The sequence below is a fragment of the Melospiza melodia genome, chromosome 6 (assembly GCF_035770615.1).
Source record: "Melospiza melodia melodia isolate bMelMel2 chromosome 6, bMelMel2.pri, whole genome shotgun sequence".
NCBI lineage: Eukaryota > Metazoa > Chordata > Aves > Passeriformes > Passerellidae > Melospiza > Melospiza melodia.
In genome coordinates, this window is record NC_086199.1 from 55645402 (window position 1) to 55662870 (window position 17469).

Genomic DNA, 17469 nt, shown 5'->3' on the forward strand with positions numbered 1-17469 from the left:
TCCCACCTGCCTTGGGTCACAAGGCCAAGATGTTCTTCTGTATGCCCAAATCTTGGATAAAACAGGTTATAGGGTAAGTCACAGCCCAAGACCAGGATTAGAGGCTGGAAAAAACAATCCCCAGTTGTGAGAATTGTGTTAAGGAGCAGGAATTTGGAGTGCTGTCCTGAGCACTTCGAGAGTGAGTTTGGGTTGGAAAAGTGGCTGGGGTGGGAAAAGCTGCCCCTGATCCTACTGGACCTTTAGGAGACGATTCCCAGCATGGATCTGACCTCAAACCCAAGAGGTTGGAAACCAAATGGTTGGAAACCAATCCCTGCCTGTGCAGTCAGTGGAGATGGGCAGGGATTTGCTGTGTGAAGGAACAGACGGGAGGAGAAGCTGTATGTAACAATTGATTTTCTGCTGTTATTGCTCCCTTTTTCCATTCTCACTGGAAACATTCCAACCCTGGCACGGCGTGCCAAAGTCACTACAAAAGATCCCCTCAGGATCACCACCCACACCAGGCTGGCTTTTGTCACCCCCCTCACCATTCCCACCCAGAAACCTCCTTCCAAAGGAATCCCACCCAAGAACCACCTTCCAAAGGAATCCCCCCTCTCCCTTGCTCAGAGTCCCCGTTTGAAGATTCCGTGGATTTTGAGGCCATTGGGAGCACACGGAACGCCCTGGAGCCGTGGTTTGGGGAGGTTCCTGCTGGTTTTGGTCCATTTGGCTCCTGCCTGGCCTGGAATGTGCCCACGGAGCCGCTCTCCGTGCTCCGAGTGCTTTGGGCCCCTCAGCAGCTCGGCCCTGTGGGTGCCACCGAGTCCCTGCTGCGGGCCCGCTGTCCCCAGGATCTGGGGATCCTAATTCCTGCGCAGCGGGTGCCACATGGAGACGGGCTTGCGGAGCGTGGCCAGCATCTGGTTCCAGTGCGTGGTGCCCATGCCGCTGGCTGCCGGCCCGATCAGCACGTGGCCCGTGTTGTCACCGCGCCCGTCCTCGCCGCTCTCGGCCACCGTCACGCGCAGGGACAGCTCCTGCCGGGCACGGGGATGTCACCACACACACACACACCCGGCCAGACGCGTGTCCCTGTGCCCTCTGCATGGGACATGCACCCACCAGGCCAGCACATCTGTGTGTCACCACCCAGCCTGCCATAGCCCACACACACATGGCCCTCTGGGCCCACACCATGTTCAAACCCACCCCCTGTTCTTGAAGGCCCCCAAATCCCTAAACACTCACCCTCATATCCCCCCACACTTACACATCCCTCTCTTTTTACCCCACATCCCCTAACCCATCTTTGCCCTGTCCACATACCAAACCATCCCTGTGCACCCTGCTGTATTCCAACCCACACATCCATATCCTCCCCAAGAGTCCCACCCCATACTGATCCCCCCTCCAGCAGCCATTTCCACACATCCACACCTCTCCAAGCAGCCCCCACTCATCCCTGTACCCCACAACAGCCCCCACACATCCACATATCCCCCAACAGCTCCCACACATCCCTATACCCTCCAACAGCGCCCACACATCCATATACCCCACAAAAGCCCTCACACACACCTACAACCCCCAAAATCAGCCCCCAGAACCCCACACCCCCAGGAGCTCCCCTGAGAAGCACTGGGATGTGCCCCCTCCCCAGCCCCCTCATGCTGGGCCAGACCTGGAGCACGATGGCGGGCACGGAGAAGATCATGGCCTCGTTGAACACGGGGTTGGTGTCTCCCCTCTTCACCGCTGTCTTCTTCTTGCTGATCTTCCTCCCATCCTGCAGCAGGTACACCTTGACGAAGGGATCTGCTCGGAGGGCAGGAGAGGGATCAGTGTCCCCAGCCATGTGGAGAAGGTGGGGGACCTTTCTGGTGGCCCTTCCTGGCAGGTCTGTCCTCACGGGGAGCCACTCCCAATGAAGCAAACGGGATAAATCAGGACAAACCCCACCATGGAGCCCCCTCACCTGCAGTCACCTTCCCATTGCTCCACACCAGGTTCTTGGCTTTGACCACCACCACGGTGAGCCGCTCGGCCGTGGGCAGGTAGCTCAGGGAGAGCAGGATCTCCCCCACAGTGTCCACCGCCTGAGGGACACCACAGTCAGGACACAGCCACGTCCCAAACCCCCGCTGGGAGCAGGGACACCGCTGGCTCACCTTGTTGGTGTCCTGCAGGTAGAGCCAGGCGTTGAAGGGGCGCGTGGCCAGCTCCAGGTCGGAGAGCTTGAGCTCGGCCACGCCGGTGCTGACGCTGCGCTCGTCCTCGTCCACGCCAAAGACGGAGAAGCGCAGGCTGTTCTCCTCCAGCGCCGCCGGGTCCAGCGGCACCGAGAAGCGCTCGTCGAACGCCACCGAGTAGGAGCTCCTCTGGATCTGCCGTGGGAAGGGGGAATAGCCCTGGCATGCCTGGGGCTGGGCGCTGCAGCCCTGCTCGGCCCCATCTCATGGGGATCCCCAGGGCACGCCCCATCCGACCGGGAGGGTTTATTCCCGACCTGACCGCAGCAACTGCTCGGCCACTGGAGTGAAAATCAGGGCTGTGACCTGCCCCAGTGACTGTTAATTAGTTTAATTAGAGAATCAGCGTTGGCCCAGTGCTCTCAGATAGATCCCAAGCCCCTGGGAGTGCGGATGCACATTCGGCTTGGCTGTATCAGGCAACAGGATTTATAGCTACAAGGTGTAACCCCCAGCCCTTCTCCAAGCAGAACCAGCTCCTGAATGTGCCCTGTGGGAATGGAGCTGTGTCCCCGTGTCAGGTCATTCCCTGGGAGCAGAGGCAGCAGCAGCTCCCATGGCTCATCCTGCTGGTGCTGATTCCAAAGAACTGGCTGAGGGGAAATGCTCTAAAATTGTGGCTTTAGGGATTTTTTTTTCCCACTACTCCAGCCCTGTTTCAGTACCCAAGATGTCCCATGGGATGGAAGGCTGCAGCCTTGGATAGCATGGAGCAAAGTGGAACAACCAGCTCCCCAAAGCCACCCAAATCTGGATGGAGTAGGGACCTCTCTGTGGGGCTGTGTCACCCCAAAAGTCCCCAGGAGATTCTCCTCCAAGGACTCTCCAGTCACCTCCTCCAAGGACTCTCTCCTGTCTCAGTCTGCTCCTAACCCTGCTCCATCCCTGGGATAAAGGACACAAAGGCAGCACCTGCCATTCCTGCCTTCTTGGTCCATGCTCTCCCACTGGATACCACCAACCTCCTGAGCTCCTCTAGGTGAAGAGCAGATCTTAAAGCCCTGCAGATTTTACAGACTGTCTGTCTGCAGCCCACGCTGTATTTTGGGAGCTCTTGATCAAGTACAACCAAACAGGAGCTGCTATTTAAAAACCCTCCAGAAGCACTGGGGAAAAAAAAGCGGCTGGGCCTTTATCCATGGCCTTGGGGCAGCTGAGGAGGTAAATTGTGCTGGTGAATTATAAATAATGACACTAAATAATAAATATCTCCAGAGCATAAATAAAGAGCCAGAGATTTGGATGGGAAAATGGTCTAAAAGGGCACTGTGGAAATGTTTTGGAGGCAGCAGCCAGTTTGTGGGGATGGAATGGCACCTCCACCCCAGTGGAGAGGTGCCTCAATGGGGACCAAATTCCCACTCCTTGCTGGGATATCCTGATTAAATCAAATTGACTCTGCAACAGAGGAGCTGCTGGAAGAAAACTGAGGCTCCTGCTTTCCAAAAGTAGCTTTTGAGGCACTTAAAAAGGGAGGTTTTGCACCAGAACCAACCCTGGTTGTGGCTGTCAGCGCTGCCAAATGGATTTTCCACTGCCACATCCTTTGTGGGGAGGGAAAAGCACTGGGGCTGCTGTGGGAAGGAGAGGGACTGTGGGGCTCAGGGGACTGTGGGGCCATGGCAAGGCACCAGCAGCACCTGCTCAAACTGCCACTGCCCCCCAGATCCCACCCCAGGCCTCCACGTGCCACAGCGTCCCTTCCCCAGCAGGGACAGCCAAGCAGGAAAACTTGCCCCCAGCCACACTTGGAGATGACAAAGTCAGCCCAAATTCCAGCCAAGAGGGGAGAGACATTCCTGCCTCTGCCGGGTTTCTGATACGCAAACCCTCTTTGGACATCCCTCAAAATCCTGTGCCAATCCAGAGCTCTCTGCTCCCTAATCCCATCACTGCTGTGGGGAGCTGATATCCCCCAAATCCTGTGCCAAACCATTCCTCATCCTGGCATGCCTGGAGCTTCCAAACCCCACCATTTCCTTGGGGAGCTGTTATCCCCCAAATTCTGTGCCACCCATTCCTGATCCTGGCATGCTTGACACTCCCTGCTCCCAAACCTCACAATTTCCTCGAGGAGCTGATATTCCCCAGATTCTGTGCCAACCATTCCTGATCCTGCCATGCTCCCTGCTCCCAAACCCCATTCCCCACTTCCTTGGCGAGCTGATATCCCCTAAATCCTGTGCCAACCATTCCTCATCCTGGCATGCCTGACACTTCCTGCTCCCAAACCCCACCATTTCCTTGGGGAGCTGATATCCCCCAGATCCCGTGCCAACCATTCCCGATCCTGCCATGCCTGCAGCTCCCTGCTCCCAAACCCCACCACTTCCTTGGGGAATGAGGCCTGGGGACGCTGCCACCCAAATCCCTGGGGTGATCCAGGTGCGCTCTGGCAGAGGAGGAGGGGCTCACCCGGGAGATGCCGACGATCTGCTCGGCCGGCAGGAGGCTGATCCGCATGAAGCACGACTCGAAGCGCGCGTCCTCCTTCTCCAGCAGGTCCTTGCCCTGCAGCAGCGTGACGTGCAGGGCGGCCGCCCTCGCGTCGTACTCCATGCACACCTCCACCTGCCCCACGGTGAAATCCTGCCCGAAGTTGTTCCCGATGGATGAGATGGAGTTGAGCGAGTCGGCCGAGATGGATTTCCTCAGGGGGCCATAGTGGGCCAGGCCCAGGTCTCTGCCCATCAGCTCCAGGCTGCCCAGCTCCTGGATGCTCTCCAAGGTGTCCTCTGCCCTCAGGCTGCTCTTGCGGGATGAAGAGCTCCGGCCTGGAGCCCGCTGCGAGCCCGGGGCCAGCCCTCGCTGCCGGGGAAAGGAGAGCAGGCGCTGCCATCCATCCCATCCCAATCCTATCCCTCTGTGCCCAGCAGGACAGCTGGGCTTCTATCCCATCCCAATCCCAAGTCTCCGTGCTGAGCAGGACAGCTGGGCTTCTCCTATCCCATCCCAATCCCATCCCATCCCTCCATGCCCAGCTGGACAGCTGGGCTTCTCCTATCCCATCCCAATCCCATCCCATCCCTCCATGCCCAGCTGGACAGCTGGGCTTCTCCTATCCCATCTCAATCCCATCCCTCCGTGCCGAGCAGGACAGCTGGGCTTCTCCTATCCCATCCCATCCCTCCGTGCCGAGCAGGACAGCTGGGCTTCCCCGGCACCTCCTTGGACACATCCCGGCCCCTGCCTGGCCTCAAGCTGCCGCGGCAGCGAGCCCGGATCTTCCCGCAGCTCCCGGCTCCAGCCATCCCCCAAAAGCTCCAGCAGCACCAGGCTGCTGCCTGTGGCCGTTCCACCCCGCCAGGGGATCCAGGAGATGCTCCCACCGCTCCGGCATCCCGCAAAGGGAAGGAGACAGAGGCAGCTTCCCCCTTACCTTGTTCCTGATGTCCGGGCACGCCGCTCCGTACTTCTGCTCCAGGTACCGGTAGTCATAGTTGGGGAAGGGGGAAGGGGCCGGGTAGCTCCCGGAGCGCCACAGCTTCCACAGGTTGATGGCTGCGATTCCCAGCAGCGCCAAGGCGCCGGCGGCGTAGAGCCCGATCTCCCAGCGCGGGGGGCTGGAGGCCACTGCGGGGACAGGGGGACAGAGGGACAGGGGGACAAGGGCTGGTCACCACCCCGGCAAGGAGTCTCAGCCTCGGCTCCAAGCTCCGGGCCGAGGAGGGGATAAACGCAGCTCCCAGCCGGGTCGGGCAGAGGCTCTGCCAGCCAGAAATGCCAGCCCAGTCCTGCCTCGGCTTTGCCGGGAGATGAAGTTCTCCTGTGCTCCCGCTCCCAGCGAGTGGCCGTGTCACTCCCCAGGCGCCCTTTGCTCTGTCCCACCGGCAGATGTGCCCAGCGCACATCCGCATCGCCCTCGGCCCAGGCAAAGCCGGGAGAAGGGAAAAACCAAAGGGAAAAGCTGCGGGAAACAGGCAGAGAGCCCCGCGGGGAGGGAGCGGCGGGCTGGGCTGCGAGCGGCTCCTGCTGCATTGCACCAGCCTCCATCGCCGCCGCGCCGAACCGGCACCGAGCGCCCCGTGCGACACCGGAGGGACGGGGACAACGGGAGAGAGAGCGGGAAACGGGAGAGAGAGCGGGAAACGGGAGGAGGATTCCTCATCCCGGAGTCCCCCGGCAGCCCCGCGCCGCAGCGCTCCCGCTGCCTCCTCCGGAGCCGGAAAAAGCCCGAAGCCAGGCTGAACTCCCACATCGCATCCGAGCGCAGGGACAACCTGCTGCTCCCCCCAGCCCTCCTCCAGCAGGAACAGCAGAAGGAGCTGAGCATTCCCAGCCAAAGCGAATTGGATCCCCGGAGCAGCCCACGGGGAGCTCCGAGGTTAAACATTGGGATGGGACCCGGCTCCTGCTTCATCCAAAGCCCTGAAGGGCTCTGCTCCATCCCTGCATCCCTGCCAAGGATGCTGTGGGAAGCAGTTGGAGGTTTCCCGTGCCAGAGCTCCCAGGCTCCTGCTATGGTGGAGGGGCAAAATTTGGAATGAAAATAAAAATAGCAGAATAATATTTTACTGGCTCCTACCTCTGAGGAACTCCTAGAGCAAATCCCTGGAACTGGAACTTGCTTCCCCCTCATCCCTGCCTGTTTCTGAGGGCTGAGCGCTCAGGTTGGAAAACTTGGAGGTTTTAAGGGTTTTACCCTTGCTTTAGGAAGCAAAACCCAGCGGGCACATGGAGCAGAGGGTTCTCCCCATGGAAAGCAGCGAGGACCAGCCCCAAAACGACCTCGGTGTGAGCGCCAGCAGCTCTGCTCCGAACCCTTCCCGGCTCCCTGGGGAGGACTCACCGCTGAAGCGGGATCTGCTCACGTGCCCGGTGTCCATGGCAAACGCTCCCTGCGAGGGGACAGCCTGGAATGCGTGAGACACGGCACACAGCGTCAGGAGGAACGGGACAACTCAAAGATCCAATGCCTGGTGGTTTTCCGGTAGGGACGCTCCATCACTTCTCCCCCTCCATCGCTCCCGGCCCTGGCTCCTCTCAGGCACCGGCAGGAGCTGCAGGAGGGACGGGAACGCTTGGAAAGGGACAGAGACGCTCCATTTACCTCGGGAGCCTCTAAACAGGCGGCATTCCCAAGCTCTCTGTGTGTGGCATCCCTCCTCCAGGAGCCCTCCAAGCCCTTTGCTGCTTTTCCAGCTGAAACCTTCCTGTGCCTCCTGCAGTCTCCCAGCCTTTGCCGAGGTTTGCCCTAGGCTCAGCTGAGGGGGGCAGCCCCATTCCTCCATTTTGGGGTCACTGAGGGGTTTAGGGGATGTGGTTCCCAAGGAATCAGCTCCTGCAGTGGGAAAGCTCTGCTGCCTTCCCCCCCAAAAAGGGTTTTTCACAGTCAGGTGAATTTGCTCTCCCAGGCAGATCCCAGCACAGGCACCAGGGATGCTGAGGGGGATTTGCCCAAGCCAGCTACTCCTGCTGTGAAAAGGGGGGTTTGGGATCTCTAAAAACACCCAACAAGCAAATCCAGGGATTTGCTGGAACTGAGCAGCACCCCCTGTTCCCTGGTATCCGTGCCAGGGAATCACAGACCATGGAGAGCTGTGAGATCCCACAGAACCCCACAGGGACACAACCTCAGCACGGCACCTAAACCCCCCACACCTCCCTCTGAGCCCCCAGCCCTTCCCCAGAATTCCCAAAGCCCACTCAGGGAGCTGGCCTGGCCTCAGGCACTGCATGGGGGTGATCAACTCCCCCCAAAACCATCCAGGCTTGGACTTTAAAGGGCAAAAGTGGGAATTTCAGGGCATGGATATCAGCTGTGCTGGCCTGGCCCCCTCTGCAGGGGCACAGAGCCCATGCCTGGGATAGCAGGAGGAAGGGGAGCCCTGACTGTGACCCAAAGCGACAGCAAGGCTGGGATGGGGCTGGGAGGTTCCTCCCTCTGGCACAAACCTCCCTGTGCAATGGATAAATTCCCAGCCCTGCCCTGGCTGGGAACGTGCTGAGCTCACGTCATGGCCTGAGCTCAGCTCAGGGCCCACTTTGCTGTTTAGAGCTGAAAATTGACATTTTCACAGAGCAACGTGATGGAGATTTACTCTAAACTGCCTCTTTTTCTGCCCTGAAAAGCCCCTGTGCCCAAGCAAGGTGCTCTGATCCTCTCCTTGCTTCCCAATTATTTTAATATGAGAACAGCAAAGTTTACAGGACTGACTTTCCCTGCAGGAGGACAAACATCCCCTTTAAACCCCCTCCATCTCTTCCCAATTTCCTCTGGAAATTAGAAGGAATTCCTAATTTTGCTTTCCTTTCAGAGCTTCTCTCCCCCAAACCTCCCTCTCTAATGAGCTCTAAGCAGCAAGTTAAGCAGATTTCCAAGGCATCACCTGGAAAGAGACTGCAGTGCTCAGCACTGGGATGAAACCCAGAGGTATTTTCCTATTAGGAAAACAGCATCAATCTCTCCTGAGTGAGGAAACGGGGGTGGAGGTGCTCAGGGAAGGATTTATGGCTTTTTTTTTGTTAACTGAGCTCTTCCCTGGAGCGTTGCACCGAGCTGCTCCGACACCCCCCTGACCTGCTGCTCAAATCCCAGGGAAATCAAGCGTGAGGCATTGGGAAGGGAAGAGACACGGCTCTCCTGCTGCTGGCAGCACAGGGATTGATGGGTTTTTCACCCCCAGACCTCAGGATCAGGCTGCAGAGCCCTGGTTTGGGGTGCAGAGCCTTCTCCATCCATCCCAACACCCCAGGGCCAGGGCAACTTAATTTTCCCTAGGAGCTGCTGCAGAGCTCAGGTCCCTTTCCCTGCTTGGAGGGACAATAAAACAGCTCAAGGGGGGAGACATAAACAGCACCAAAGCACCTGTCCCCGCAGAAAAAGGGTCCCCCAGCCTTCACGGGGCTGTCACCTCGCTGCTGCCAAGGCCACAGGCACAGACACCCCAAGTGCTGTCCCCAAAGCACCTGGGGAGCCTGGCTATGACCCCCCGAGCACGCTGCAGTCCCCAAACACCCCAGCCCGGGTTCCAGCGCTGTCCCTGCCCATCCTCGCTGCCTGTCCTGCCCCGGGGCCGGAGCGCTGGGCCCGGGCTGAGCTCAGCTCGGTGCTGCCGGTCCCGCAGCGCTGCCCTGGCCAGCCCAGCCCGGCTCCAGCCGCAGGGCACACCAGCGGCACGGATGGAGTTTGCTCCTGGCACCCATAGAGACGCACCCCGAACTTGCCAAAACAGGATTTGGGCTCTGCTGTCACCCACCGCCCCCCAGGGGACACATCCCACCCAACCCGGGCCCCCCGCGCTTTACCTGGACAGGTACAAATCCTCAGGGACCTGCGGGGCATCCGCCGAGCTGGGTCCGCTCCCTCGGGCCGGGGGGGACCCTGCGAGCCCCGGGGCCGGCGCTGGGCACCGGGCAGAGCCCCCCGCGCCACCCGGGGGTCCCCAGCTCAGCCCCGGGATCCTCGGGTGGCCCCAGCCCCGGGATGCTCCGGGGGTCCCTGCGGGTGCAGAGCCAGCCCGGGATCTGGGATGGACCGGGATGGATCGGGGATGGATGCGGGATGGATGCGGGATGCTCCCAGCGGTGCGGGACCCGGAGCGGCTCCGCTCCCTCGCCCAGCCCAGCCCGGGGCGGAGCCGCCGCTCACCCGTGCCATGAGCTGGGCGGGCTCTGCGCTCGCCGGACCCTCCCCGGGGCTGGGCCCAGCCCGGCCCGAACCCCCCGGCAGAGCCCGGGGACCCAGGGGGGCTCTCGCTCTTTGCTTGCCAGGCTCACAGCCTTCCTGAGGAAGCTGCCATTAAAAAAACCTACAAAATTTACTCCAAATCCCTACAAACGCACCCCAAATCCCAGCCAGGAGTGAGGAGGGACAATGCCAGATCCCCCATCCCACACCAGACACCCTCTGCTGTGTGCTTGGCCATACCAGGCTCCCCCAAATCCCCAGATCCCCCTTTCCAGGGACTCCCTGGTCCATCCCAGTGCATCTCCAGCTGCTCCTCCCTATGGACCCTGACGAGTGTTTCTCCCCATGTCCCCTCCCCGTGTCCCTCAAGGGCTGCAGAGCCCCTTGGGGTCTCTGGATCTCCACCCCAAAGCCGAATCCTTGGGGTCTCCCTCATCCCAAACAGCTCCAGCTGTGTGTCCCTCCAGGGACACCTGGGGCTGTCCAGCAAGCTCTTGGCTTTGGATCTTCCTAAGAAAAACTATCAGATCCCTCTCCCTCTGCAGCAGAAAGTGGAACCTTTTGGGATCTGGTCCCCAAAGCCCCTCAGTGTGGCTCCATGCCCACCACACCACCGCCATTGGAAAGATTGTGCCTTCACACCCCCCTGTGGGATCTTCCCTTTCCCTCATATCCATGGCTTCTGCCACATCACCTTAATGCCAGGCGACTCCCAGGGCACCAAGGAGCAATTTCAGACAGCAGGAGAAACACTTTCCTTGGAGAAAATGGAATAATTGCGATTTTATGGGGAAAAAATACCCACACGACCTGAAAAAAAGGTGGGGTCAGAGGCCATGGAGCAGTGTGACATTCCAGAGGCCCTGTAATTCCCAGGAACACCCACATCCAGCCCCGGGGCCAGCTCAGGGCTGGATGCTGCTCCCTGCTCTGGAACGATCCAGGAAGGGCAGCACTGGAGATGCTCCCGTGATTTCCTGGCACAAGTTCATTTCCAGGGAGAAAACACAGCAAGTTTTACTGTACCAAAACACTGCCTGGGTGGGAGAGCAGCCAAGGCTCCTTTCCATCAGGCTTCCTGGCTCTTCCTCCGGGCACAGCTGGAAAAGAGCAGCAGCTGGAAAAGAGCAGGCCGTGGTCCTTCCCCACTTCCCAGAGCTCCTCTGCGTCCCCAGGGATGCGGCAGGATGTCCCTCTACAGGACAGCTCGGGTCCAGCACCCTCCTGCACGGCACCTCGGGGCTCACCACTCCACACTCTGGGCAAAAGTGACCCCCAGAGCTGTTCCAGATGGGATTGGGTTCCAAACCACAGGCTGAGGTTTGGAAATTTCCAAGCTGGGCACCTGGATTCACCCAGCCTCAAACAGACATCAACTCACCCATTAAAACCCCTCCTTTTTAAAGCCAGCACTTACCTTTGGGCAGCTCTCCATGAAATCAGTGTGACCACAGGTGGGATTCCTGCTCCAGGTGGGCTGGACACTCCTGAGTGTGGAAGCAGGAGCTGGCACCTCTGCTCTCCCACAGGGAGGGTCCCATTTTAGGCCACACCAAACGTTATTCCCATGAGGAATCTTGGCTTCCTTCAACCTCCCCCCTATGAGGCTGCCTTGAGCACTGCTGCCAGACGATCACAAAAGGATTCCTAAACCCAGGTGAGTTTGCAATGAGCAGAGCTCACCTTTTTCCCTGAAAATCTGGACACATTCCTTACCTCAAGGCCCAGCACCCATCTACCCATCCTGTGTGCTGGAGGGGACACAGCCCAGGCCCCCTCAGCCCCCTGGCTCTGTGTGTGTGAGGTGATAAGAGAGGACCCCCAAAGGACACACTAGCACACAGAACTGCATGGGCAGGATGCAGACTGTCCCTGGGATCCCCTGGATGCACACAGATGAGTCAGTGGTTCATGTATGAGGTCAAAGCTCCTGCATCTTTCTGGATGTTCCTCACCAGGTGCTGCCAGCGCAGGTAAGTGGCCCTTTGGTGGGAGAGGGGTGCAGTGACAAGTCCCCCTGTGTCACCTGGCCATCTCCCCAGCTGGGGATTCCCAACTTCCCACTTTTTACAGGTGGAAAGCATTTGAGACACTAAAGCTGGGACAAATGCAGATGTTGGCTGTCATTCCCGTAGAGGACAAAACCAGATTAAAAACCCAGACGTGTGCTGGGCAGCAGGTCTGCAAGCTCTGCAGGAAGTTTGGGGTTGCACTCTTGGAATTGTACTGTGGTGTTTGTGCCATTTTCTCCTGGACAAACACTTCCCTGAAAAGCAGCCAGATTGGATTAGGCAGTGTCAGGGTGACGTCAATGCCCGGGAGAGCGACGCGAGGGCTCGAGCAGAGGGGACAGAATCCGTGTGGATCAGTGCAGCTCTCACATTCTGGAATAATGACCTGGGGAAACAAAGCAGCCCAGGCTTCCAATTCCCCTCCCAGGCTGCTGAGTCACCAGCACAAACACTGCCTGGCTCAGGATGCTCCCTGGCTGTGCCGTGCCAGGGACATGCCTGGCCTGGGCCTGCTGGTGGCAGGGGGACAGGGATGGTGGTGTGACACTGCAGGGATCAGCCTTCCCAGAAATCCCCCACTCTGGAGCTATCCTGGAAGGAACAGGGCAGTGACAAAGGGTGGCAGAGCCTGATGTGCTCCTGTCAGACCCCAGACCAAACCCCCTGCAGCAAGGACAAAGCAAAGAACTCCAGACTGATGGGACACTCCCGGTTTCTGCTTGTGACACATTTTACTCCGCAGAGCAAAGGCAGGTTGGCCTTTCTCACTTCACCTTCCCTTACATTTAAGAGATGACCGAGACTAAAAGAGAAATTAAAAATAAGAGCTAAGGAGAAGTTGTCAGTCTCCCCAGAGCTGGGACACACCACCCACGTGCTTCAGGCTGCTCCAAGATGCTGGAAGTCAGAGGGATGCCCCGTGGAGGGGCTGGAGCAGCAGTGCAGTGTGGTACATCCTGTGCAAGGAATGCAGCTTGGCCACACGTCCCCATGTACCCGTGGCCACCCCATCCTCCTCCTAAGCAGCTCCAGGGAGTTCCAGCAGGAAGAACAGAATTCATTTCCCGTGCCTGGTCTCTGTACACTCCAAAACAAGTGTTCCTAATGCCCAAAGGCCCCACGGAGCTCTGGGTTCCCTGGGAATGGAGCAGCAGATCCCTGTGTGCCGTGCTCCCAGCCCCATCTCCACAGCTGGATCCCAGGCAGGCACACAGCACCGGGGGGAGGCCCTGCCCCGTGTGCAGGCTCAGCACTGACCTCCCCCACACACACCTCCTCTGGCCCTGCCCTGGTGACACGAGGAGAGGAGGGGGCTGTGCCAGGGCCATCCTCCCCGTGAGGATTCCCACACGCTGGAACGCTAACAAGGACAATGAGGAGTTAGGTAGGATAAGGTTGGGGCTGTGCACCAGGGCACCACGAGTTGCTGTCAGCCCCGTGTCCGTGCTCAGAGCTTCCTCTCCCGCAGCTTGCTCCCGTCAGGCTCCTCCAGCAGGGCTGAGTGTCCATCTCCATTGCTCAGGCATTTGTCCTTGTCGTGCCTGTGCTCCTGCCTGTGCTCCTGCTTCTGCCGCCGGATCTCCTTGTAGCGCAGGGTGATGTCCCTGCAACACACACAGCACACGGCTCCAGCCTGCAGGAGAGCACCAGGGAGCCTCTCTGCACCGAGCTGCTGGGGATAACAACTCACTGGAGCCTCTGGCTGGGCATTGCTACCACTGCTGATGGCACTGATTCACTGGCACTTTGTGTTTCTGGCTGGTGTCCTGGCTCTTCCCACCTCTTCCAGAGCACAACAGCCAATCCTGCAGGAGCAGCCACTGCTGCCCCCTCCACACAGCACTGCACTTCAAACAGCTGTGGAATGATTTGGGTTGAAAGGGATCCTAAAGCCCATCCCCTTCCACCCCCTGCCATGGGCAACCTTCCACTATCCCAGGCTGCTCCATCCAACCCAGCCTTGGACACTTCCAGGGATCCAGGGGCAGCCACAGCTTCTCTGGGCAGCCTGTGCCAGGGCCTCAGCCCCCTCATTTTTCCCCACATCACACCTAACCCTGCTCTCTGTCAGTGCAGAGCCATTCCCCCTTGCCCTGTCCCTCCAGCCCCTGATATGCAGAGCCCCTCTCCAGCTCCCAAAACTGGAAGGCTGCTAATTCCTTAGGCCCTGTGCAGCTTCTTTCCATGATCCAGACAGGAAGCTGCCAGGATCAGGCCCAGGGAGCTCCCTGTTTATTCCAGAACCTGCAGCCACCCAGGAGAGCTGCGCTCTCTCCCCAGGCACTCCCAGGGGGCACACTTGAGGATGGGGGTTGAACAAATCCTCCCAAACCCCAGCTGCAGCCCCACTCACCGGATGAAGAAGCGCCAGGCTGTCCAGGTGAGCACCAGGATAATCCCCAGGATCCAGCACTGGGTGATGTAGAAGGGCAGGGAGAGGGTGAGTGTGTAGGGGTCGTACTTGACCACGATCAGGAACTCCGTGGCAGTAATAGCAGCAACCAGCCAGGCCTGCTGGCCCAGCTTCTTGTGGAACTTCCTGCAGGGGAAACACAGACAAGAACATCTCATTGCTGTACAACTGGGGATGTGGAGAAATCGGCACAAAAAGACAGCTGGGGCAGGGATTTCATTCAGCTTGGCACAGTCCTACATGTCTAGTTCAGATCACACACGCACTAAGGCTCTGCAGGATGACACTTTCATGCTGGTGTTACTTCAGTTTCCTCTCAGAGGCTCTAAAAGCAAGAAAAGTTAACCTTCACCACCACACAATGCAGGAAGTGTCCCCATTCCCAGGTAAATAAATCCACATGAAACAATTCTCTGACCAGCCTGAGATCAGCTGATGTTCAGGGTATGGTTCCAAACAGGAGCTTCTCACACACCAGGCCCAGAGCAATATTTGACACCCAAGTGGAATTCAAGCTACACCAAACCATCCAAATACACTGGGAAAAAATATGGAATAAATCAAATGTAGGTGAGTGCTGATGCAGAGGGGATGAGTGCATTCCTTCTTAAAAGGTATCCCGCCTGGATGAGCTCAGATGAAAGGGCTGCAGAAACTGCTCCAGGTGGTGACAGATTAAACGGGCAGAGACCAGCCCTAACCCACAGGCAGAGAGATGAAAAGAGAAGCAGCAGATCTCTCACAGGGAATTCCAGTTGCTGGGATGATGAGGGCACCTTTGTGCTCTGCTGGGCTGCCTCCTCCTGTGCCATCCTTTCCCTGACAACAGAATCAAAGATAACCCCAACACAAGAGCTGGGCAGCCCCTAAGGCTGCCGAGGAAGAGAGCTGGTTTCCTGCCCTAATATTCAGGAAAGATGTGAAAGATTTTTCTTGTGAAGAAGGAGATAAAAACTCGTGGGCTTGATGCAGACTCCTTGGAGGTGAGAGGAAGACTCCATGAGGAATGTGTGACTAGGTCAATGCTACAAATGCATCAAGACACTCCTGGCCAGGAACATTTCACACATCCAGTCCTCAGGAACTCTGAGGCAGTGAGTGGTGTGTGAGGGCTGAAGAAAGCTTCACCCCTCTCCTGGGGCTGTCACAATTCCAGGCACTACACTGTCACCATGCTCAGCCCAAGGTCCTGCAAGCAAAGCCCCACAACTGCCTGCAGATACTCAGAATGCTGAATAGGAAGAAGAATTCTTCATGTTGGAATTTCACTGCTTTCTAGACCCAGCATTGCAGGGCTGGCTGAAGAGACCTCCTCAGTTCATCCCAGACAATCCCAGCACCACCAGCCAAGGCAGTGAGCCACGTTTTTGTCAAGGAAGGGCAATGGAATATTCCAATCTTTGAGCATTAAGAGTTTCCAAAAGGAAAAGGTCAGCAAGGTTTCCCATGTGATGTAAGCCAGGAGCCTCTGGTACAGCCTGCTCTTCCCAGTAGGAATAATGCACTGACTTTTGTAAATACAGCCATGGAACAAATCATTCTTCCCCTGCTCTTCCCCTACAACACCATGGGAAGAATCCTGAAGGATCCTTGGCTTGAAATGACATGCAAGTGAAGCTGATAAATGGGGGCAGATCCTCTCTGCCAGGATGGCCTGGAATGCAGGAAGGGATTACAAAACCCTCCGCAGAGAAGGTGCCAGGTAAGAGCTCAGCTCTGCCCTTCTGCAGGAGCAGCCTAATGTCAGCTCTGGGGGGCATCAAGCAGAGCCAGGAGCCCCAGGATGTGAGGGCAGTCACCTCCCCCAGCAGGAGGTGGTGGCAGTGACAGGGATGCACAGTTGGGATGAGCTGCTCTGGCTTGTGGAAAGAACAACAATCAGAGCCAGGGATGAGGCACTGGCCAGGGATGACTCTCCCAAATTCCTGTGTTATGCCACATGGTTGACAGAGGGCAAAGGAGCTTTTCCAACCCCAACACAAGAAGATGAATGGTGCTAAGGAGAGGAGCTCAGCAGCAAGGCAGAGACTCTTCTTACCTGTGAGTTGGAGGCACGTCCCAAACCAGTAGGTCCAGCACCAAGGGCAGGGCATCCTGCCCCTGAGGAATGTCCTGAATTCCGACTAAGCAATGTGGGCTGGCCCTTCTTCCCAGTTCTAGGAGTCAAAGCCTTGCAAGGGAAACTGATCTTCAGACCATGTTGGAACCCTAAATTCTGAACACAGACACTTTGTTGTGTTGGTCAGCGACAGACAATGAACACCCCTGGAAGCCAGGCGGTGCCTCAGGCTGAGGATGTGGGCTCAGGCAGGTTGTGACATTAAAAGAAAAGGTGATTTTGAGAACAAAGCTTTCTCAGCTCTCACATGGTCTGCAGAAACAAAAGCAGCGAGGACAAATATGATGCTGAGGTGGGAACGGTCTCGAGTACATGCACTGCTGTGTGTGGTGCCTCACCTGCAGCACACCCTGCTACCCAGGGCCTCTGACCTGCAAGAGGATGCCAGGAGAGCTCCAGAGGGCCAGGGGGAAGAAAGCTCAAGGAAAGAAGTGCCTTTAAGAATAATTTTTTTAGTCTGGGCCCTGATGCCCCCAGGGGGCACATCCAAGGACTGCAGTTCCTGGCTCTGGTCTGGAATCGGAGCGCAGCGCTCTGCCCACGAGCCAGGGGCACTCCAGCTCATTTCCACATTCCCTTCTCCACAGAGACATCATCTACCAGACACTGAGGTTAACACAGTGCACACACAATGCCCTTAACAACAGCTGCTCTCTGACCAGGGGCAGTGAGAGTGGTACCTCTGGAACAAAGGAACACGGAGCGGATGCTTTGGGATTAGGCCTTGTTGTCCCTGACAAGCTGAACTGAACTGGTGCCCGAGATGGATGCCAGCAAGCTGGAGCAAGTTCAAAACAAAGCACGTGGAGCTCGACATGGCAAGTACAGAGAGGAGGGGCTTACGGGTCGTCCATGAAGTCGTAGATCTCCCTCATGGCCACTCCTCCCACGTTGACAAAAAACACCAGACGTAGCAGCACCAGGTAGTGTTCAGGGGGCATCCACAGCACAAACTTCAGGTAAAACGTGTTCAGCTCTGCCAATAAAAACTGGGAGCGGGGGGACATTGGAATTACATTTGGAAAATACCACTGGATGGAGCTTGGAATGCCCCTCTC

At 57.8% G+C, this 17469-nt stretch overlaps 2 protein-coding genes across 4 annotated transcripts in view; both read right to left on the reverse strand.

Moving 5' to 3' along the window:
- Positions 1 to 388: 388 nt before the first annotated feature.
- SYT12 (synaptotagmin 12) lies at positions 389 to 9818 on the reverse strand. 2 transcript variants are annotated; one of them, XM_063158341.1, is made up of 8 exons: positions 9486 to 9818; positions 7027 to 7237; positions 5617 to 5810; positions 4653 to 5045; positions 2157 to 2372; positions 1964 to 2084; positions 1670 to 1803; positions 389 to 1025 (listed from the first exon to the last, which is right to left on the reverse strand). In XM_063158341.1, exons 2-8 carry the CDS (start codon positions 7061 to 7063, stop codon positions 852 to 854), a joined length of 1269 nt encoding a protein of 422 aa, XP_063014411.1. In that variant the 5' UTR covers positions 7064 to 7237; positions 9486 to 9818; the 3' UTR covers positions 389 to 851. The 2 variants fall into 2 exon arrangements, with proteins under 2 accessions (XP_063014411.1, XP_063014410.1); XM_063158340.1 differs by having other exon boundaries at positions 7027 to 7257.
- Positions 9819 to 12591: 2773 nt separating this feature from the next.
- The window catches only part of PTDSS2 (phosphatidylserine synthase 2), a 28767-nt gene continuing 23889 nt past the window's right edge, over positions 12592 to 17469 (reverse strand). For both annotated transcript variants that reach the window (XM_063158338.1, XM_063158339.1), the window contains exons 10-12: positions 17255 to 17400; positions 14233 to 14418; positions 12592 to 13483 (exon numbers count right to left, since the gene is read on the reverse strand). In XM_063158338.1, coding sequence (XP_063014408.1) covers positions 13327 to 13483; positions 14233 to 14418; positions 17255 to 17400 — 489 coding nt within the window. In that variant the 3' untranslated portion in view covers positions 12592 to 13326. The remainder of the gene's footprint in view (positions 13484 to 14232; positions 14419 to 17254; positions 17401 to 17469) is intronic.